Here is a 24,485-nt window from a genome sequence, read left to right on the forward strand (position 1 = left end):
TCATCTTTTTAAGGTAACGATACCTCCTTCGTGGTTGGTCTTTTGACTTTATCAGATATCAAATATCTTTTTGTTTTTATACTACTTCCTGTGCTGCACTTTTGGTGCCAATGACATGTATTTTTAAATTACATTTATTTTTAAGATGGCTTTGCCCACAGTCTGTATCTTTTCAAAATTTCTGTGGTTGTAAATACAAATACAAATGACTAAGAGCCCATTGGCAAGACTAAGGCCTGTTTTTCTCTATACCTCTGTTGACCACTAGAAGTCCTAACTGAAATAGGACTATTACTCCCTGTACAGCCCTGTGGACAGAGAAATAGGACTAATAGGGATGTCCATCAGAACCATCAGCCCTAAAGTCTGTACCTCTGGCTGCCCACACACTTAATGGATATAGACATAGGACTGCATATGGGCAATGCGTTGGCCAACTTAGACTGTCTTTCCCACTGGGTGCACGTAGTCTGTCACTTCAGGTTGTCCACACACCTAATGGTCATAGACGAAGGACTACACAATGACAATGTATTGGAGATCTTAGAACTATCTTTACAATTGAGTGTCGCAAATCTTCATTCCAGTTTGAGAATCGCCACTCTTTCTTTTGGGATCATACCCCACGTTATTCTTTCCCCAAACTTTGGTCTTTCCTTTTCCTCCCTCTGCCCAACCTCTTCCATCCTGATTCTTGAGATCCAACACGAATCTGGAGATCCCACCACCGTCTTCTCCCTACGTTTATCTAGCCACTTCCTTATAGGCTTTTTTTCCCATCCTCCTTTAGCAGGCCTCCACACCCATCTTGTACCCGCACGAGGTTCTTTCTCACCTTCCCTCCCACTACATTTTATCCCAGTTCTCTCCCACTTTCGAGTACTCCATCTAACTCTACACCCCGCATCTCGGTCTACAACCAGAACTCCTGAGACTCTACCCACGCCTCCCACCCAGCCCGCTACTACCTACCCACAGCCACCTCCTCAGTGACTGTCCTCCCCCATCCGCACCGACCCTCTTCCTCACACCCCTCTCCTCATACCACGTTCCCCCACGAGGTTCATACTCTACCACATCTCTCTTTATATCATCTCACCTACTGTAAGGCCCTTATCATGGAACTCGCAGGCACACACTCCTACAACATCATTTACCCCTCCAACCTCACAAAAAAATCAGCCAAACGATTCAAACATAATTTTATAAAACGGCACCCTGAAACACTCTTTGCCGATCCTTATTTCTCAACACACAACAGGATTACAACCACTGACCTCATTTTCCACACAAAGCGAAGAGCCCAATGGAGGAAAGCATTCCTCACCTCACTCTCGATCTCTTCGAGGAAAACCGCACATGGTATTAGTTTATGTATTTCGCCCTCCCAGCTCTTCCATGCGACAGCAACCATTATACAATAACGGTATTATCCTCATCCAAGCCACAGGCCGTAATCTTAATCTCCAGGACATCTTCCCTACCATCAAAAACCTAGTGTCCAAACCCCATGTGGTTACCTAATCTCCATCCAGTACCATCACACAGGGCGTTACTTCACCCAACCAGTCTGACAACCCGGACCCCCAACCTCTCCGCACCCTTCCGACATTGGAGTCCTAGGAGATCTCCACCCAACTTGCTCACACAGCTAACATACCACATTTCACGGCACCAAAAGCAAATAACACGGTTGACTTCTGCTACCACCCTGGCCTCTTCCGACATCGGTCTCCGACGCTGACACCCAACTTACCCCTCCCCCCAATACACTACACCCCATCCCACCAAATCCACCCAGAACTCCGATCTTCCCCGCTTCTCGTCCTCCACGTCCACCTCTGGCGTCTGACTCTTATCCACACCCAGACGACTCCCCCTAACCTCACAACTCACAACACCTCAATAATCCCACATATTCGACCTCCCAATACGACCAATACAGTATATGTCCCATCAACAGATACTGAACCCCTACATTACAAGACTATAGCTCTCCTCCACCCTAACACCAACACCTCTCTTGGCTCGGCATCCTTGCATTATGTTGCTACTCCTTCCAAGTACTCACCCCATCTCAGCCACCCCATGCGAGGCCATGCTTTGCCACGTCTCGACAACACAGGAACATAATGATCACGCATTACTTTCCAAGCACCCCCTGCTCTCATCTACCTTTACCACTCCCACAATACAACCATCTACATTCCTTAACATCCCGCTGGTCTCTGCATCACTACCCTATAATGATACTCCTCACACATATTCTCCCCACAACATCCACCCCCTCCGAAGTCTTAGGTTGGCACATGTCTCAACTTCACACTACTGCGATGGTAATGCACTGCCGGATGAGCAACCCCCGCCCCTACTTTCCTCTCCCCACCCACATTACAACCATCCCCCCCTCAACTCAGACATCTACATCCCCCACTCATCTACCCTCTCACACAACACTACCTCCAACACTATCCATACCCGCACCTCTGAATCCACCCACATGCAGAACACAGCCTCCTACCCTGGTCATAACTGAACCAGACCTTAGATTTGAGGAAATAATGTTGGCTCTACACCATATTAAAGAGGAACTCCAATCTTTCAAGGATCAGATATCTAGTCAACCTTGGCATAATCTTTTCTCAAGAGTCTTTAACCCGAACTACCGATCACACCACATAACTCGCACCCCTAAAGTCATTCCACCAATTGGAATTCAGTTCCCCTCCACAATACACTTTCTCGCCCTAAGCGAAGAGTCAATCCGTTCTCTGAGAGCGATCTGCTCTCTCTTCTACACTCCTACGAACCCTCTCCCACTAATTGCACTACCTCTACTCAGTTGACCATACCTACTATCCACCCCAACCCACTCAGAGTTGCCAGACATAACAATAGAGGGGTCGTCAATAGCAACCTTAGAAGCGTCCCTCTCACCCAAGACCCCTCCTTACTCCCAGTCTTAAATGCACACTCCTAAACAGTAGATCTGCTTCCAGACATGCTGAGAATATAGCGGAGCTCATCATCTCACAGGAACTAGACGTGCTATTGTTAACTGAAAACCTGGCTATCTGATTCCTCCACCCCACTGATGGACATTCTAGTTCCTCAGAACTACGACATAATCAGATTAAACAGAATCGATAAGATAGGTGGAGGTATAGCCTGTATTCATCGTAGTGACATCACTGTAAATAGAGCCACATCCCCGGTCTTCCCTTCCTGCGAATACATCTGCCTAGACCTTAGCAGAAACGGAAAACCAGCTTGCTCACTGCACATCATCAATCATCCACCAGGTGACAACCTCATATTTCTGGAACACCTCATGGATATGATTTCAACTAACAACGGTCGGCAAAATAACCAAATATTCCTTGGCGATTTCAATCTCTACTGGAATGACAACAACAACGCAGTTGTCAACTGCCTCAAAAGCTTCCTGGATGATCTAGCCCTTACCCAAACTTGCAATGGCCCTACACATGATAAAGGATCAACCTGGATCTAATAATCTCCAAAACGGACGTCCTTCAACTGGAATCGATACAACCCTGCGACTGGTCTGATCACCATATCATCACCTTGTTTATCAAGGAAACAGTAAAATTTAACTCAGTTCAGGCCACAAAACCAAAGATCTGGAAAAGAGACTTGAAACAACTCAACACAAACACACCACCTTTCTCAAGCTACAACCTTCTATTGCTACCTGCTGGCACCGCAGACGTACATGATCTCACCAACCATTTCCTCAACTCGATCACAATAATCAATGAGGTAGCCCCTCTTCAACTAAAGAGAGTCTCCACTAAAGACTCAAAACCTTGGTACAACAGCCTACTCAATGAAGACAGACGCTCTCTCAGAGTTTCTAAACGTACCTGGAGATCAGTCCCGTCAACTATTCACCTCAAGTTACTAAGGAAAAAGAGAAATGCCTTACAAGCAGATCAAGCGCACCAAAGCAGACTTCTTCTGACACCAACTAGACCAAGATAGAAATCACCCAAAAAAACTCTTTGAGCTTATCAAAACTCAATCTAAGGACGCACCTCAACAGTTATAAGACGCCGCCCAATCGCAACCCAGCTGTGAACAATTCTCTGCCTTCTTTACTTAGAAGACCCACAACATCGAGAAGGATCTCTTAAATGACCTATTACTATATTCTTTGCCACATTCACAAACCTTCCCGTCTCCACCAACTACGCCACACAAAATCCCTTCAAACTGTGACCTTAAGAACAAAGCCGCCTGGTCGTCCTTTGACACCTATTCTGAAGAGGCTTTGGCTAAGGTTCTCAATGCCTTGAAACCTTCCAACCACCTCATCGATCCGCTCCCCGCTAACGCTGTTAAAGACCTAACCCCGTGGCTGCTACCGCTATGGACCAAAATCATCAACAGTTCACTGCAACAAGGTTGCATTCCGGAATCCCTTAAAGTCGGACAGGTCTCACTCATCCTAAAGAAACCAACAGCTGACCCCACGGATCTTAACAACTACCGCCCTATATCCAAAATCCCTACCCTGGCCAAACTGCTTGAAAAATTTGTGCACCACCAACTAACTAAACATATCTTCACTTTGACCTCCTTAACAACTACCAATCAGGCTTCAGGGCACAGCACGGAATCAGCCATGACTCACATTATTGATGATGCGCTTCAAATCCTGGGCCAGAACGGATCATGCTTACTCATTCTGTTGGACCTATCTTCAGCCTTTGATACGGTCAAACACAAGAGTCTGCTTGATCTTCTCAGACTTAGGATGGGTCTAGCAGGATCAGTGCTAAACTGGTTTACCTCCTTTCTACGTAACAGAACACAACAATTCAAGATCAACAACCCTCTTTCCAATCCAGTACCAGTAAGGCTGGGCATCCTGCAAGGGTCCCCACTATCCCCGACACTGTTTAACCTGTTCATGGAGCCACTCACCGAAATTCTACAAGCGTCTAACGTGCAATATCATATGTACGCTGACGATACACAACTTTATCTAAAGATTAATACCATAGAAGACTTTAACCCCTCCGATGCTCGTGACGGAACTGTTCCGTCACGAGCCTCGGGTGGGCTGTGCTGGTGACGTAACTGTTCCGTCACGGCCCTCTCGCCGCGCCTGCGCGATGCGAATTCCGCGCCTGCGCTAACGTTCTCTAGCGCGGGCGGGCCGTGACGGAACCGTTCCGTCACAAGCACAGCTTACCCGCGTGCCGTGACCGAGCGGTTCCGTCAAGAGCACGTGACCGCCGCGCAGCCCCCCCACCTCCTTAGCACTGCGGCGGAATAGCCGCCGCAGTGAAGGGGTTAAACAGCTTAACTCCACACTCATGAACACCCAAACATAGTTGGCAGAAAATCATCCTGAAACTGAACGCTCTAAAGACTGAATTCCTCCTTATAGCCTCCTCGCTAAAATCCCCGTGATGCAAGACTTAATCCAACATCTCACTGCACTCAACGTTCAACCAACTATTGTGGACTCTGCAATGTCCTTGGGAATAACTCTGGACAGCAGTCTCACTATGCAGAAACACATTAGCAACGCTACAAAGGGAGCAAACTTCCAGATAAACATTCTAAGGAAGTTGAAGCCATTGTCGACAGCCAACGACTTCAAGCAGGCTGTACAAGCTCTTAGTTATCCCTCGTGTGGATTATGGTAGTGTCTTCTTTATGCGGCCTTCAAAAACAACTACAGCCCCCCCCTTAGAGCCTCAATATACTCTGCAGCAAGACTCATCACTAGCTCGAAAGAAGTTCCCACATCTTCCCTGATCTAAAATCCTTGAACTGGCTCCTACTTGAAGCAAGAATTCACCTAAAAATAGCTTGCATGACACCTAAGGCCTTACACCACAAGGCACCTATTTACCTCGCACAGAAATTGACAATCTCTGGGTGCTCAAGGTCCTCTAGGAGTGCAGATAACCTACTACTGAAACCTCAAAGACTAAATAAAAAGAAAACATATAAACAATCGTTCTCTGGGATGGCGTCTAGGATTTGGAATACTCTTCCTCCAGAAACCAGACTGAATTCCTCTACCGTATTTTTCAAAAGGAAGTAAAAGCGATTCTTATGGCAAAATTTACTTGACCATTCTACCCTGCCCTGGACCTTTTTCAATCGAGACGCTCCTGTTATGTTCTTTGACAACTTTTCTGTGTTTTTGCCCTGTGATCCCATGCTTCTGTACTTTACGACTTTTTCTTGTTTATTAGTATATTTATCCTATGCTTGTTCTTTCCCCCATATTACTGCATGTATAATGTGTCATGCTATTCATTATGTATAATCAGCCTTGTTCATTGTAAAGCGCTCTGATATCCGCAAGGATCTTGTTCGCGCTCTATAAAACCTTCAAAATAAATAAATAAACGCAATTAGCAACACCTGTGGAAGGCATGTATAATGTGAAAAAAATGTGCATTTTTGAGGTTGACAAAGGCTGCAAGGACAGCCAAAACGCGTGCTTGTTACTTTTTTCCAAAATGAATGCTGCCAGTTATTAAACATGGTATTCCCCACTGAAAGTGAGTGCAAGCTTCTTTTGGATGTGGAGAGGAGTTTTTGAATATGAATATATATATATACATACATATATACATATACATATATATATATATATATATATTTGGCAGAAAGAAGTCTCCAGCAGTCACGCAGGTTTGGATAGACGAGACAAACCCAGGTACTGGTGCTGATTATTTTATTTTGCTCTCCACCACACCACCATTACGCGTTTCGGCCAAACAAGGCCTTGATCACATGACATGATATATATATAGATATCGAAAATTCTACTTACCAGTATGCATCTGTTCTTGGCATGTAGAGCTGCAGAATCGTACACTTAGCAGTAGATCGCCACCTGGTGTTGGGCTCGGATAAATGCAGGTTGTTGTCTTCTTGGAAGAAGTCTTTGTAGTCACGAGATAGGTGACTCCTCCCTTGGACAATACTGCGCATGGTCATCGACTCCATCCTCAGATTGTTTTTCGCCATGATGAGAAATGATGGAGTTAGTAGAAGTAAAGAGAAAAGGATGTCCATGCGTGTGCATCTAAGTAAGATGAGTACTGGAACGGATACAAGTCCCGGGGAGGGCGTGTACGATTCTGCAGCTCTACATGCCAAGAACAGATGCATACTGGTAAGTAGCATTTTCCGTTCGAGGCATATGAACTGCAGATCGTACACTTAGAATTGATTGTGCAGCAGTGTCTCCCCTAGCGGTGGTCGCTTGTATCTGTTGCAGCATACTGAAATAGTGTTCTAAGGACAGCGTGGCCTACTGCAGCTTGCTGCTTGGCTTGCACATCAACACAATAGTGTTTAGTGAAGGTGTGTATTGTAGACCATGTTGCTGCCTTGCAAATGTCCTCTAGTGGTATATTTCCTAAGAAAGCCATAGAGGCTCCTAGTTTGCGAGTGGAGTGCGCTCTAGGAGGAACCGTTGGTGTACGTTTAGCTTTTTGATAGCATATTTGTATACACTTTACAATCCATCTGGCAATTCCTCCTTTAGAGATGGGATTGCCCTTGTGTGGGGGAGAGAAAGATACAAATAGTTGTTTTGTCTTTCTGAAGGATTTAGTCCTGTCTGTGTAGTATAACAGAGCTCTTCTAACATCTAAGGTGTGTAAAGCCCTTTCTGCAACAGAGTTCGGTTTTTGAAAAAACACTGGTAGCTCTACTGATTGGTTAAGGTGAAAAGGAGTATGTAACTTTTGGCAGGAATTTAGGATTGGGCCTAAGAACCACTTTGTTAGGATGTATCTGAAAAAATGGCTCTTGTATTGTGAATGCTTGTATTTCCCTAACTCTTCTGAGAGAGGTGATGGCAACAAGGAAAGCAGTTTTCCATGTTAGGAATTGCAATTCACACTTATGTAAAGGCTCAAAAGGGGGTCCCATAAGTCCTGTAAGGACCACATTTAGGTTCCATACTGGAGCAGGTGGTAACCTAGGTGGGGTTCGTTTTAATCCTTCCATAATGCAGGTACTCTAAAGAGAGATAGATTTTGCCTATTCTGTAAATAGGCTGCAATTGCTGCCAGATGCAGGCGTATGGAAGAGTAAGCCAAATTGGACCTTTGTAGGTGTAGAAGGTAGCAAATAATATTTTGGATGGAAACATTCAGTGGATCAATGTGATTATTGTTACAATATATTGCAAATCTTTTCCAGTCAGCGGCTTAATATGCTCTGGTAGTGGGTCTCCTAGCTTCTTTAATTATGTTCATACAGTCTGGTGGTAGGTTCAAGTAACCAAACTCTAAGACTTCAGGAGCCAGATCGGCAAATTCAGTTAGCTTGGTTCTGGGTGTCTTATTTCTCCATGGTTCTGTGTTAACAGGGATGGCGTGAGCCGTAATTTCTGATGTAAATTGATACTTCTATAGCGCACAACTCACCCGCTAGGGTGCTTGATGTGGAACCAGTGAGAGATCTAGTAGTGTGGTGAACCATGGCTGAAGTGCATATGTGGGAGCCACTAGTATTAGTTTGAGAGACTGTTGTCTGAGCTTGCATACTACTAGTGGAATGAGTGGAAGAGGCGAAAAAGCGTACGCAAATCTGCCTGACCAGTTCATCCATATCGCATTCCCCTCCGACCGTGGGTGTGGAAACCTGGCGGCAAGGTTGGGCATTTTGCATTTTCGTGGATGTCCCCACATTTGGAAGAATGGTTGAAGTACTTGTGGGTGTATCTCCCATTCGTGAATCTGTTGTGACTGACGACTCAACAGATCTGCTATCTGATTGTGAATTCCTGGAAGGTGTTCTACTGTCAGGTGTATGTTTCAGGAATGGCCCATCTCCAAATGTTCTGTGCAAGCTGGGACAGTTGCAGAGAGTGTGTCCCCCCTGTTTGTGCATATAATATATAGCTGTCATATTGTCCGTCCGGATTGGGACAGCTTTGTTTCGTACTGAAACGTTTTGAGTGCTAGGAAAATTGCTAGCAGCTCTAGATGGTTGATATGGAACTGTCTTTGTTGGTTGTTCCATTGGCCTTGTGTAGTATAATGCAAGAGATGAGCTCCCCATCCTGTGAGGGATGCATCTGTTGTGAGCACTATCTGTGGAACAGGGTCTAGGAACGGCCATCCCTTTGTCAAGTTTTGGTGTTCCACCATTGCAGAGAGCGATATGTACGGCTGTCTACCAACACAAGGTCTGTGAGCTGCCTGAGCCTGATTCCACTGTTATGCTAGACATTCTTGTAATGGGCGAATTTGCAGTCTCGCGTGAGGAATTATGAAGATGCAAGACGCCATCATGCCTATTAGCCTCATGAACACTCTGGCTTGGAGAGACTGCTGGTGTTGAAAAAGGGAGACTAAGGTCTGAATGCTCTGTATCCTGGCTTCACTGGGATACGCTAGAGCTGTAGATGTGTCTATGGTAGCTCCTAGATATTGATGAACGTGCGAAGGCTCTAGGTGCGACTTGGTGAAGTTTATTGTAAACCCTAAGTCGTGCAATGTCTGAATTGTTTGTTTTGTGTGCTGTACACACTGGTTGAACGATTTTGCTTTTATGAGCCTATCGTCGAGGTAAGGGAAGACATGTATCTGTTGTCTTCTGAGATGTGCTGCTACTACTGCTAAGCACTTTGTAAACACTCATGGTGCTGTTGTGACCCCGAATGGAAGGACTTTGAACTGATAGTGCTGTCCTTGTATGACAAACCTTAGATACTTCCTGTGCGCAGGATGTATAGGAACATAAAAATAGGCGTCCTTGAGGTCTAGTGTTGAAAGAAAGTCTCCCTTTTGTAGTAGTGGGAGTACTTGTTGTAAAGTGATCATGTGAAAATGATCTGATTGTATGTAATGGTTGAGGGGCCTGAGGTCGAGAATTGGTCTTAATGTCCCGTTCTCCTTGGGAAACAGGAAGCACAGGGAGAAAAATCCTGTTCCCCGTTCCTCTAAAGGAACTATTTGAATAGCATCCTTTTGTAGAAGTGCTAGAACTTCCTGTTGAAGCAGAGTCATATGTTCTGTGGACATTGGACGCTGCCTGTGTGGTATGTTTGGGGGGGGTTGCTGTGAGTTCTAGGCAGTAGCCATGTTGAATAATCTGTATTACCCACCTGTCTGTTGTGATGGAATTCTAGACAGGTAGAAACTGTGATAATCTGCCCCCCACTGGAGTGGAATGCTGTAGGGGAGGCAAGTGGAAGTCACTGTTTGGGAGTGGAAGAGGAGCGGTTGTTGTTATTACCTCTACCTCTTCCCTTAATATTGGTGCCTCTGTATCCTCCTCTAAAGTAGCCTTTCTCAGAGGAGGTCTGTGTGTGCGTCTTAAAAGATGATGTTGTGTCTGTGCCGGCCTGCTTGGAGCCTCCTCTATAGAAGGAGCGGCGAAAAGAATTTCTAGTCTGTGTGGATTGTAAGGCACCCATAGACTTAGCTGTGTCCGTGTCTTTCTTCATCTTTTCTAGTGTGTTGTCTACTTCCGTCCCGAACAACTGGTTCTGATTGAAGGGCTGGTTCAAGATGGTAGTCTGAACGTCTGGTTTGAAACCTGAAATGCGTAACCACTCATGACGTCCGAGTATAACACTAGTATTGACTGCTCTGGTTGCTGTGTCAGCTACTTCTAGTGCACATTTAATTGAGGCATTGGATATTAATTTGCCTTCTTGTAAGAGCTCTGCTGCCTGATCTCTGTATTGATCTGGGAGGTGCTCCATTAGTTTTTCTAGTTGGTCGTAGTGAGCCCTGTCATAGCGTAAGAGTAAGGCTTGTGTGTTTGCTATGCGCCATATATTTGTTGCCTGCGCAGCAATCAGTTTCCCTGATGCATCAATAACTTTAGATTCTTTATCAGGCGGGGGCGTGTCACCAGAGGTCTGGGAATTGGCCCTTTTACGTGCATTAGACACTACCAAAGACTCTAGTGGCAGATGTCCCTTAATATAGACTGGATCAGATGGTGCTGGTCTATACTTCTTTTCTATTCTGGGATTTAACACCCTACATCGTACCGAATCTTTAAATATGTCTGGAGCATGTTTAATAACTCTTTTGATCATGGGTAGTATTTGTGTAGGCCTTTGTGACTGCTCAAATGTGTCCAGTAAAAAATCATCATCAATGGCATCAGAGTGCATTGGAACTCCATGGTAAAGGGCAGCTCTATTTAATAGATGATTAAACCCAATACTATCTTCTGGAGGGGAAAGTTTTGTTGGGTAGTACTGAGGATCAGGAATGTCTGGCACATTGTGTGGTGGAAAACCATATATGTCGTCATCCTTAGAATATTCTGGATTGGCATCCTCATCTAAAGGGTATGCATGTGGCTTTGGTACGTCATTCCCCCATCTAGATCATACTCCTCGTCAGTGTGGTGTGATGATGCAGGAGATTGAACAGGAGAAGCTACAGGTTCAATATAAGGAGGGATAGGAGAGGAAGAAGGCGAAGGAGAGGAAGGGTGCATTGGAGAAGTTGCACAATCCTTCTTTTTGGCAGGAACCACAGGTGGAAGTGGTGTGTCTGCTGGTCTTTTCTTATAAGGAATGTCTTCCACATGTCCAGTTTTTGGATTGATATAGACCTTTTTCTGTTTAGGATCTGGTCTAAACAGTTCTTCCTCCTCTACAATCTAATTCGGCGTTGATTTTTTTGGTGCTGATAGGGGTTGTTTAGTGTTCTTTGCTTTAGGAGGAGTTATCGAGTCCTGTGGCAAATTTTTCGGTGCCGAAGGTGGTTTCGGCTTGGTAGGCTTGTTAGAGGGGTTAGGCGTCTCTGTATCAGGCCTTGGAGTCTTTGGTACCGATGTTGGATATTTCGGCGTGGAGACAGGTTTTGTTGGGCTAGCGGCGCCAGACTCTGGCTTTCCATCTTTATTTTTGGAACCAGAAGGATTCGGAGTCGAAGCTTTCGGATCCGGTACAGTCTTTGGCTTCGGCACAGATGTGTCTTTTGGTGTGGGTGCCGAAGGGTCTTTGTCTTTGGGCACCGAAGGGCGTTTTGGCTTCGGTGTCGAAGAGTCCTTCGGTGTCGAAGAGTCTTCCTCGCCGACGAGTGGAGCCTCGTCCTCGGAGATATCTTCGAGTGGATTCTCGTCGTGTTCCGGCGATAGACAGAGGTTGCAGACCTCGTGATGGTTGCAGTGAGGGAATTTTGCTCGACATACCGGGCATCTCTTGAATGGAGTTCTGTCCATGAGGCGTAGGCCGTACGGCGCCGATAGGCCCAACGGCCCGCATCGACGCACCGGAATGTAGCTGGTGATGTCGAAAAGTCTATTCGATGTCGAAAATGTTTATATAAAGTTTCACGCTTCGAAGTTGCTGAAAGTCTTTTCTAGCCGGAGCGGAAAACTACTATCCGAACCCAGTGGCGGAAAAAAACAATCGGAGGATGGAGTCGATGACCATGCGCAGTATTGTCCAAGGGAGGAGTCACCTATCTCGTGACTACAAAGACTTCTTCCAAGAAGACAACAACCTGCAATCATCCGAGCCCAACTCCAGGTGGCGATCTATTGCTAAGTGTACGATCTGCAGTTCATATGCCTCGAACATATACATATACATATACATATATATATATATTTCCAGCCAAACGAGTCGCTGTAGAACCTTACCGCTTGACAAAGGCGGGCCTCGGATGGGATAGCGAATCCCAATATCATCCAACCAAAACCCTCTGCAGTAAGGAAAAGAAATCCGGGCCACTTGAAAGTGCAAAAGCGTGTTTATTCAAGGCTTTCTCAACGCGTTTCGCAGTAGATCTGCTTTTTCACGAGACCGAAACCAACCAGGAAGTGCAAGTTAAATACAATCACATGGTACAGTCACATGGTATTCAAATCATACGCATGGAAAACAGACTACCTGTAAGTACACGGGCTGTGTCCTATGTAAACAAACACTCGTTGTGCAGTCGAATGGAAATAAATAATAATAATCAAATGGTAACGGTGCACAAATAAGAATTGCATTAAGTTCTCATAAAGCCCCCCAGTACATTATATATTGCAAGGATTAAGGGCACCCTGACGACAATAATTCATACAGGTGAATTAATGATTTGAACAGCCGTGAATTGGTTCATTCATACTGTCCATCTCAGTAATTGCGCCCAAGTGGGCGAAGCCAGTTCATTCTGAAGTTCACAGTGAAGTCCATTCATACAGTGCACATTATCCAAGGTTTGTGTATTGTGGACAGATTCCCAGGCAATTCTGAAAACCAAAAGTAAGAAACATTCAGTGAGTGACTGTACTTAAGGTGATACATAAGTGATACATAATTAGTTAAAAAACGGCAGATATATACACAGACAAGCTAGCACATTAACCTAAATGCACACTCAATTCCTCATGTAAATTGTGGCCGTTAGGTTGGGTTGTCCTGTACTTAATGATCAGTCTAGATTCGAGTCTTCTCATTTCTTTTATGCGGTCACCCCCTCGTTCTCTTAAGGGGACTGTTTCCAGGACACAGAATGATAGCAGGTTCGCATTGCTTTTGTGGTGCATGGCGAAATGCCTAGCAATGGGGTACTGTTTGTCTCCATTTGTCTCGAGCAATAACAAATGGAGACAAACAGTACCCCATTGCTAGGCATTTCGCCATGCACCACAAAAGCAATGCGAACCTGCTATCATTCTGTGTCCTGGAAACAGTCCCCTTAAGAGAACGGGGGGGTGACCGCATAAAAGAAATGAGAAGACTCGAATCTAGACTGATCATTAAGTACAGGACAACCCAACCTAACGGCCACAATTTACATGAGGAATTGAGTGTGCATTTAGGTTAATGTGCTAGCTTGTCTGTGTATATATCTGCCGTTTTTTAACTAATTATGTATCACTTATGTATCACCTTAAGTACAGTCACTCACTGAATGTTTCTTACTTTTGGTTTTCAGAATTGCCTGGGAATCTGTCCACAATACACAAACCTTGGATAATGTGCACTGTATGAATGGACTTCACTGTGAACTTCAGAATGAACTGGCTTCGCCCACTTGGGCGCAATTACTGAGATGGACAGTATGAATGAACCAATTCACGGCTGTTCAAATCATTAATTCACCTGTATGAATTATTGTCGTCAGGGTGCCCTTAATCCTTGCAATATATAAGGTACTGGGGGGCTTTATGAGAACTTAATGCAATTCTTATTTGTGCACCGTTACCATTTGATTATTATTATTTATTTCCATTCGACTGCACAACGAGTGTTTGTTTACATAGGACACAGCCCGTGTACTTACAGGTAGTCTGTTTTCCATGCGTATGATTTGAATACCATGTGACTGTACCATGTGATTGTATTTAACTTGCACTTCCTGGTTGGTTTCGGTCTCGTGAAAAAGCAGATCTACTGCGAAACGCTTCGAGAAAGCCTTGAATAAACACGCTTTTGCACTTTCAAGTGGCCCGGATTTCTTTTCCTTACTGGAGAGGGTTTTGGTTGGATTATATATATATATATATATATATATATATATATATATATACACAAGAAACCTTCTTAAAAAGTAAGTCTGAGGCCACTTGGGGGGGGGAGAGCATGGAGAAACTTTATTGCAGCTAAATGTAAAGGCGCGGGCGGGCGTATGCATTTCAGCCGTGTGGCCTCCTCAACGCCCAGCATGTGACACAGGAGATGGATGCGCCGCTCAAACAGTTCTGCCCCCTCAGTTCAAATATATGTTGTGGTTAGCTCCTCCCCCAAACAGTAATCAATGTCACCTGCTCGGGTTCACAATCCTGATGAGGAACTACCGGTCCCAACATGCAGTAGTGCGCCGGGATCACCATGTTGTTGCTGGAAAAAGCAGGAGTCAGACAGCTTACTCCTCAAGTCCCGCACTGCCTGCCACAGCAAAAGTACTCCTTGTGTCCCCCGTAACTGCAAAACCACCACGTTCAGGCATGTTTGTCCGCGGGGACAAGTGCGCCGATCCCAATGCAGAGTTCAATGACCCCCAACACCGCTTCAATTCCTCCCGTTTGTGGTGGTGGGCTTGATCTGTTCCGATACCTCAGACTTGAAGAAAGGTTGCGCCGAAGTACAACACTGCCAGTGAAGATCAAGCCGACTTCTATGCAGGGAGCCCAGTAGCACTGTGCTGGCTTGTAGTGCAAATTATATCCAAGAAACCTTCTCAAAAAGAAAGTCTGAGGCCACTTGGGGGGAGTACATGGAGAAACTTTATTGCAGCAAAATGTAAAGGCGCGGGCGGGCATATGCATTTCAGCCGTGTGGCCTCCTCAGCGCCCAGCAACCTGCAATCGTCCGAGCCCAACTCCAGGTGGCGATCTATTGCTAAGTGTACGATCTGCAGTTCATATGCCTCGAATATATATATATATATATATATATATATATATATATATATATATATATATATATATATATATATATATTCCTCACAAAGTGCCCCAGCATTTCAAGAGGTCACACGCATTGCTCTGCCCTCCGGCTCAGTAAAAGCAGCCTGCTTTCAAGCTCCACAGTCTTTTTCAAAATTGCCAACGCGTTTCACGGCTTCCTCGACGCTTCTTCATGGGCTCGCAGCAACAAGACATTCAGCTCGCCCCTGATTGGTTCATACTTTTATTTGATTGACATGCTCGCAGGAGCGGTGAGGAGCGGCGGACAGGAGCGGTGAGGAGCGGCGGACAGGAGCGGTGAGGAGCGGCGGACAGGAGCGGTGAGGAGCGGCGGACAGGAACGGTGAGGAGCGGCGGAGAAGAGGCGGTGAGGAGCGGAGGACAAGCGGTGAGGAGCAGCGGACAGGCGGTGAGGACAGGCGGGGAGAAGCGGTGAGAAGCAGCGGACAGGCGGTGAGGAGCGGCGGACAGGCGGGGAGGAGCGGCGGCAGAGGTAGGTGAAGCAGCGCGGTGGTGCTCACGGGGCGGGCGGGGGCCCTGAAGCCTGATTGCTCCCGGACAAGGTCGGGACGGGCTGCTAGTATATATATAATATATTTTTAAGAACTTTTTTCAACCTTAAAACGAATCCCACCCAAGTCCCTTAAAATACCCCAGCACCCCAAAATACTAAGCCACCCTACCACCTTAAAATACCCCAGCACCCTTAAACACTAACCCAACCTGACCCTAGAAATACCCTTGTACCCCAAACCTATCCCTGAACCCTAAATTAACCCTGTACCCTAAAAATACCCCTGTAGCCCAAAACCCAAACCTCAAACCTAAATATACCCCTGTACTCCAAAACCCAAACCTACCCCTCAACCCTAAAAATACCCCGGTACCCCAAAACCCAAACCTACCCCTGAACCCTAAAATTCCCCTGTACCTCAAAACCCAAACCTACCCCTCAACCCTAAAAATACCCCTGTACCCAATAAACCTATCCCTCAACACTAAAAATACCCCTGTACCCCAAAACCCAAACCTCCCCCTGAACCCTAAAATACCCCTGTACCCCCAAACCTATCCCTCAAACCTAAAAATACCCCTGTACCCCAAAACCCAAACCTACCCTTGAACCCTAAAAATACCCCTGTACCCCAAAACCCAAACCTACCCCTATACCCCATATGCGCAGGCCCTGGGGGGGGGGGGGTCCACAGGGCCATAAAGGGCTCCAGGAGGAGGACCGCGCAGCCCTCTACCTACATTTCAAAGCCCCGGGGAGGTGGTGGTCGCCGGAGCTTGGGGGACCCGCAAGCCCCCACCGAATCACAACAGAAGGCCCGGGGAGGTAGTGGTCCTCTGGGCTTGGGAGGGCCTGCAAGACTCCCCCACTAATCAAGGAAGCCCTTGGGAGGTGGCGGTCCCCTGGGCTTGGGGGGCCCGCAAGGCCTCCCGTCCCTATTATATAAAAGCCCCGGAGAGGGTTGAGGTCCCTGGGGTGTGGGGGGGTTGGGAGCCCCCCCACGCACTGATTATTGAAGCCCCAGGGAGGTGGCGGTCCCCATGGAAGCATGGGGGGTTGGGAACCCCCACGCCTTTATTATTTAAGAACTTGGGAAGTTACCTGGCCCACCTGGGGGCTTAAGTACAAGAAAGCACGGGAGACCGCGCTCGTTTAAAAAAAAAAAAATCTTGGCCCGATCTGCGAGGGGGTCGGGGTGTTTCTACCTTGCCCCTTTTCTTGTTTTTCACCTTTTTTTCTACTGATTCGTGTGCCTCGATTACCAAGTCACAAGATGTCTGCCAACACATTCTGGTTTGGAGTGTTGTCAGCCAATCAGAATTGAGTTTGTGTTCGGGAGGGTCCGCAAACTTTCCTCGGTGCTCAGATATCGATATTTTTTTATTTTTTTTATTTCTCGGCAACTATTGAATGGACTTGCACCATTTAAAAAAAAAAAATGGTCGCTTTCTGAACTAAGAACTACCTTTTTGTCAAATTTGGTTCAGCAGTTCAGGCTGTAACCGGTTTCAAAATTCCTATGGAAATTAACGTGGGGAAAATGCATTTTGGAACCCCCTTTTTTTTCTCGGCCCCCGCTTGACGAATCACCCCAACACTTTCAAGACAGGAGCCGACCGGAGCGCCCCATTAGTTTTGAAAATTTTGCCAACATTCATCAAACAGCCCCAAAGATATTGGCAAATAAAAAAAAAAAAATATATATATATATATATAGATATATATATATAGATATATATATAGATATATATATAGATATATATATAGATAGATATATATATATATATATATATATATAGATAGATATATATAGATATAGATTTTTTTTTTTTTGCATTGCACAACCCCACCATGTCCCTGCAAACCAAAATGCCGGCCACTACTGTAACCTAACAATGGAGACAATGCACATGCTTATTACCAGTCATAAGAGGAGTCACTATACTTCATAACTTGAAAGACTTCTACTAAGAAAAACAAGTTGTACACATCCAAGCCCAACACTAGATGGCCGGAGAGTATTTACAACTACACATGCCATGAAAATAAACATGATACTCCTTATACAAACAGCCCTTGAATTAACAAATGCTGGGGGTTCCTCTCGCCTTAGAAGTTAATACATTTGCCATCCCTGTAGGGTGTCATAAATGATGAAATAATATCCATCACAATATCAACTTTCAGATTAATGCAATGAAAAGAACAAAGAAGGTGCTTCATGGAATAGTGGAGCTGAAGAGTGTGCCTGACTGCCAAAGTGTCATTAAAAATACAAACACAAAAACACCACATCATCTCCCTCCCTCACATCACCTTGTTCTCAAACCATACCCCTCACCTCTACTATATTTTAACTCTAAAGTATTTAAATGTATAGCATATCACAATCTCATACTGCATTTGCATGATTTCCTGCTTGTAAGCACTGGGCACAATAGATTTTATGATAACTCAATTCAATGGTACAGATTGGATCTGCTGGGGAAGAATGACTAGCAGAGTAAGCCCTGCCTGGATTCAAAATCATGACCTGCAGGTAAGAAAACATGTCAACGATGATGAAATTAAGGAGCCAGCTTTCTGGCCATATCTATCCTATATTTCCTCTCAATGTATTTATACTCCAAGTATTTAAATATCTGAAGCATATGTCCCTTCTATAAAGTCTTTCACAGACGAAAGAGACTGACTTCTTTGCATCTCACTGTAAAATTCTTTATGAAGGCCCTGCAACACAGAGAGGTAGCTGCAAGGGCTAAATGTTTATCTGGCCCACTTACCTACCAACAGATCTCAGATTGTGCTACCCCCAACCCATCAGCAACCAAGCCTCGCCCTGTACACTATCTCTCACCCCCAAAATAACATTATTCAGTACACACCTGATGATCTGCTAAGCACATGTCCTCTGTGGGCTTTTTCATCTCGTCCAAGATCAGCTGTTGCCGCCGGCGGTCTTCTAGTCTTCTCTGTGCCAGTTGTTCCAGTCTACGCTGTGCCTGTATCTTCCTCTCCACTTGCCGAGCTGACACCTTCAGTTGCTCTAGTGCATTTGCCTTCTTCTCATGCGCCTCCTCCTCTTTCCTTGCCTTCTCTTTCTTCTTTTCCAACTAAACAGGTTAATAAAAATAAAGACCAACTGAGTAAGTGCTGTATAAGAACAAAGTTAAAAGGCTAACAAACCTCTCAAAACATGTGGCTTCACAAAGTTCATGGCGTGCTTTATATTATTCTCAATTACATGACACTAAAATAGTTAAAGGAGTCTTCAGCAAAGGTAAATCTTAAATAGAAAGGAATTAGCTAAGCCTACAGAGGTCAAATACTGAAAAATGCAAATGCTACTTACCAGTATGCATCTGTTCTTGGCATGTAGGGCTGCTGACATTCATATCTGTGCATAGATTGCCGCCTAGTGTTGGGTCCGGATGATTGCACATTGTTGTCCTGGAAGAGTCTTCGAAGTATCACGAGATAGGTGGCTCCTCCCCTGGACTACAGTGCGCATGGGCATCGCCTCCATCCCCAGATTGTTTTTAGCCATTGTGGCCGAGATGGAGTGAACTATGTGAGTGATGACCATGCTATGAGCATATACATGAATACTGCAGCTGCTACAGGCGCCGGGGAGGAGGGCGGGCGATATGAATGTCAGCAGCCCTACATGCCAAGAACAGATGCATACTGGTAAGTAGCATTTGCAGTTCGAGGCATGTGGGCTGCTGAATTCATATCTGTGCATAGAATACATAGCAGTCCCTCCATTAGCGGCGGCCGCCCGTGCCAGCTGCAGCAGTTTGGAAAAGTGTCTTGAGAACAGCCTGCCCCACAGCTGCCTGCTGTTTAGAGTGCACGTCTACACAGTAATGTTTTGTAAATGTATGTGTGGTAGACCATGTGGCTGCTCTACATATGTCCTCTAAGGGAATGTTTCCAAGGAAGGCCATAGAGGGCCCCAACTTTCTGGTGGAGTGGGCTCTTGGTGGAATTGTAAGAGTACGTTTAGCTTTTGCATAACAGATCTGAATACACTTCACGATCCACCTAGCAATACCAGCCTTGGAAATAGCGTTACCCTTGTGGTGTGACGCAAAGGCAACGAAAAGCTGCTTAGTCTTTCGAAAATCTTTGGTTCTGTCAATGTAGTACATTAGTGCCCTCTTGACGTCAAGGGTGTGGAGCATCCGCTCTGCCAGTGACTCAGGATTTTGGAAAAACACTGGCAACTCAATTGTTTGGTTTATGTGGAATTGAGACACAACCTTGGGTAGAAATTTAGGGTTAGTGCGGAGCACTACCCTGTTAGCATGGACCTGGAAGAAAGGTTCCTGAATTGTGAGGGCCTGCAGCTCACTCACCCTCCGTAGCGATGTAATTGCTACTAGGAAAGCCACCTTCCAAATTAAGAATTGAATTTCGCAGGAATGTAGTGGCTCAAAGGGAGGACCCATCAGCCTTGTAAGAACCACGTTGAGGTTCCATTCTGGAGCTGGAGGGGTCCGTGGTGGAATGACCCTTTTGAGTCCTTCCAGAAAAGCTTTGATAGCAGGCACCTTGAAAAGTGAAAGGTGCTGTCTATTTTGGAGGTATGCGGCCATCGCAGACAGGTGAATGCGGATGGAAGTATATGCCAAATTACACTGGTACAGATGAAACAGGTAACAGATGATGTTCTGAATGGAAGCATCTAGTGGATCGATGTTGTGGTTTGCACAATAAATGACAAACCGCTTCCATTTGGCCGCATAACAGGCTCTAGTAGTGGGCTTTCTTGCCTCCCGAATTATGTCCATGCAATCCGGGGGAAGATTGAGGTAGCCAAACTCTAGGACTTCAGGAGCCAGATCGCCAGGTTGAGCTGTTGCGGATCTGGGTGCTGAATGTCGCCATGGCTCTGCGTCAGAAGGCTGGGTGTGAGGCGAAGCCTTTGATGCGGTACCACGGACAGTTCCAGAAATGTGGTGTACCATGGTTGGCGAGCCCATGTTGGAGCAACCAGGATGAGGGTCATCGAGTGCTGCCTGAGCTTGCGTGCCACCAGCGGTATCAGGGGTGCTGGGGGAAAAGCGTACGCAAATTTGCCTGACCAGTTCATCCATATCGCATTGCCCTGCGATTGCGGGTGTGGGAACCTGGCGGCGAAGCTTTGGCATTTTGCGTTCTCCCTTGTGGCGAACAGGTCTATTTCTGGATGGCCCCACGTCTGAAAGTACGGTCGGAGTACTGATGGGTGTATCTCCCACTCGTGCATCTGGTGGCTGTGCCTGCTGAGCAGGTCCGCCATCTGGTTGTCCTTGCCTGGGAGGTGTTCCGCCATGAGAAAGATGTTCCTTTGAATGACCCACTTCCACATGCTCTGAGCCAGATGAGACAGCTGTGGAGAGTGAGTCCCTCCCTGTTTCTGGATGTAGTACATGGCCGTCATGTTGTCCGTCCGGATCAACACGACCTTGTTGCACAGATGTACTTTGAACGCCTTTAAGGCCATGAAGATCGCCATCAGTTCTAACACATTGATGTGCATCTTCTTTTGCTGTAGTGTCCATAGTCCCTGCACCGTGTAGTGGAGTACATGCGCTCCCCAACCCTGGAGAGAAGCGTCCGTCGTCAGGATAATCTGTGGCACAGGCTCCTGGAACGGTCGGCCCTTGCAAAGGTTTTGTGGATTCCACCAATGCAGAGAGTTGTATGCCCGACCGCTCACCAACACTAGGTCTTTCAATTGCCCATGAGCCTGAGTCCACTGACGTGCTAAGCACTCCTGAAGCGGGCGCATATGTAGTCTCGCGTGCGGGACAATGGAGATGCAGGAGGCCATCATGCCGATCAACTGCATGAACACTCGCGCTGGAAGTGAGTGTTGAGGTCTGAATTTTTGAATCAGCGATAGAATGCTGTTGATCCTCACTGAATTTGGCTGTGCTGTAGCCACCAGAGTATTTATGGTCGCGCCCAGATACTGCCGTATGTGAGCGGGCTGGAGATGGGACTTTGGGTAATTCAGTGAGAATCCCAGATCGTGCAGAAGGTGAATGGTTTGGGACACGTGGTTGGCGCACTGTCTGTACGACTTTGCTTGAATGAGCCAGTCGTCCAGATAGGGGTATACGTGGATGTTCTGACGTCTTAGATGCGCCGCCACTGTCGCCAGGCACTTTGTGAAGACCCTGGGCGCCGTGGTGACCCCAAAGGGCAAGACCTTGAACTGGTAGTGCTGGCCTTGAATGGTGAACCTCAGATACTTTCTGTGTGAAGGATGCAGGGGAATGTGAAAATATGCATCCTTGAGGTCCAGAGTTGCCAGGAAGTCCCCTTGCTGAAGCAGTGGGAGAACCTGTTGCAGAGTAAGCATATGAAAATGCTCTGACAGAATGTACATGTTGAGAGGTCTGAGGTCCAGGATGGGCCTGAGAGATCCGTCCTTTTTTGGGATTAAAAAGTACAGGGAGTAAACCCCTGTTCCTCTTTCCTGCAGTGGAACGAGCTCTATTGCCCCTTTTTGCAGCATGACCTGAACTTCTTGCTGCAACAAGTGCAAGTGCTCGCCGGACATAGGACGGTTCCTTGGAGGTATGGTTGGTGGGATGGAAGTGAGTTCCAGACAATAACCGTACTGAATAAGAGATTTGACCCACCTGTCCGTGGTGATGGACCTCCACACGGGCAGGAACTGCTGGAGTCTCCCCCCGACCGGTGTTGTGTGGTCGGGGGGCAGTGACAAGGCGTCACTGTTTGCTGGCGGTGGAGGACCTGGAGCTGTTATTTCCACGTCCTCTGCCCTTGACGTTGTTGCCACGGTATCCACCCCTACCTTTGTTGGTGTAAGAGGTTTGGGTGTTAGCTTTATAGAATTGCGTGGATTGTGACGCTTGACCCCTTGAGGTGCCTCTGTTATTGGAGCGGCGAAAGGAACCACCCCGAAACTGCTGGGACTGAAGGGCACCCATAGATTTAGCGGTGTCAGTGTCCTTCTTCATCTTTTCGAGTGTGGCATCTACTTCAGGTCCAAACAGGTGGTCTGGATTTACTGTTTGGTTGAGGATGGTGGTCTGAATGTCTGGTTTAAAGCCTGATATTCTGAGCCATGCATGCCGGCGTAGCAGAACGCTAGTATTGATGGCTCGCGAGGCGGTATCAGCCACATCTAGAGCACACTTGATGGAGGCATTGGTAATGAGTTTACCCTCCTGAATCAGCATTTCCGCACCCTCCTTATACTGATCTGGCAAGTGCTGTAGAAGTGTTTCTAGGGTGTCGTAGTGCGCCCTATCGTAGCGTGCAAGTAGCGCCTGCGTGTTTGATATGCGCCATATATTGGCTGCCTGCGCAGCAATACGTTTCCATGATGCCTCAAACACCTTTGATTCTTTGTCAGGGGGAGGAGCATCACCCGTGGTCTGTGAATTGGCTCTTTTACGTGCGTTGGAGACAACCAAAGAGTCTAGTGGCAACTGTCCCTTGATGTATGTTGGGTCAGTGGGCGCCGCCTTGTATTTTTTATCAATGCGAGGATTGATGACTCTTGCCCGGGTGGGCTCCTTGAAAACCTCTGGCGCATGCTTTAGCACACCCTTGAGCATTGGCAATGTCTTGACGGTCTTTTCAGCCACTGAGAAAGTGTCAAAAAGAAAATCGACATCCACTGGGTCGGCGTGGAGGTCGACATCATGGTTGGCCGCAGCTCTTTCAATCAAAGCGTTGAAGGCTGCAGAGTCCTCCGTTGGTGAAGTCTTTGCAGCAAAAAGCTGCGGCTCGTGTCCTGTCTGAGGGTCCTCAGGGTCGCCTCCAGCAGACCATGGCTCATTGACCTCCTCTGGATCCGAGTACGCTGGATAATTGTACTCCTCCTCCTCGTCACCCTCCCCAGCGTTAGAGTGAGTGGGTGAGAGTCCCAGACCTTGTGGAGATGCAGGCTCCATAGGGGCAGAAGTGCCCGCAGAGTCCAACTTCTTTTTAAGTGGAATATGAAAATGCTCCAACACCGGCTCCGGGGTGATCTTCCTTTTAAGGAGAGAGAGCTTGCCTGTGTTGGCGTCGATGACAACCTCCCGACGCTCCTCGTCCGCTAGTGGTTGGTGCCGTGGCTTCGGCACCACCAAGGATGGTTTAGGCGTAGACACCAGCTTCAAGGGCACCCCGGCCCCATGTTTTGGAGCGAAAGCCTTCGGCGTCGTCTTTGGCGGCAGCGTGAAGTGGATCGGCGGCTGCGCCTTCGCCGGTTTCTGTGGAGGCTTCGGCGCCACATCCCTCGGCCCGAGAGCCACGTCTTCCTTCCGAATACGTTGAAGGGACTCCGCGACCTTTTTGGTAAAGGACGGGGAGGGCTGGACTGGCTTGAGCGAGTCCTCCGAGTCCGGATTCGGTTCGGCAACCAAAGGCGCAGTCTTCGGAGCAGACACAGCACCTCCTTTGGCTTTGTTGACCGGGATCGGTGCAGCCAGACGCTTCTTGGAGGCCTTCTTAGGGTCATCGACCTTCTTGGCGTCGACTCGGCTCTTCAGAGCGTCGACCAGCTTCGGCGCCGACGCAGCCGCGTCGGGCGTTTTTGCCTTCGGCTTCGACACTGGGGTCTTCGGGT

The 24,485-nt window shown here is 46.9% G+C and overlaps 1 protein-coding gene across 8 annotated transcripts in view; it reads right to left on the reverse strand.

Moving 5' to 3' along the window:
* BAZ2A (bromodomain adjacent to zinc finger domain 2A) overlaps positions 1-24,485 on the reverse strand; it is a 1,275,716-nt gene that overhangs the window by 719,834 nt on the left and 531,397 nt on the right. For all 8 annotated transcript variants that reach the window (XM_086959424.1, XM_086959462.1, XM_086959400.1 and 5 more), the window contains one exon: positions 18,790-19,017. In XM_086959424.1, coding sequence (XP_086815550.1) covers positions 18,790-19,017 — 228 coding nt within the window. The remainder of the gene's footprint in view (positions 1-18,789; positions 19,018-24,485) is intronic.

This window comes from Lissotriton vulgaris, chromosome 1_1 (assembly GCF_964263255.1).
Source record: "Lissotriton vulgaris chromosome 1_1, aLisVul1.2, whole genome shotgun sequence".
In the NCBI taxonomy this organism is placed as follows: domain Eukaryota; kingdom Metazoa; phylum Chordata; class Amphibia; order Caudata; family Salamandridae; genus Lissotriton; species Lissotriton vulgaris.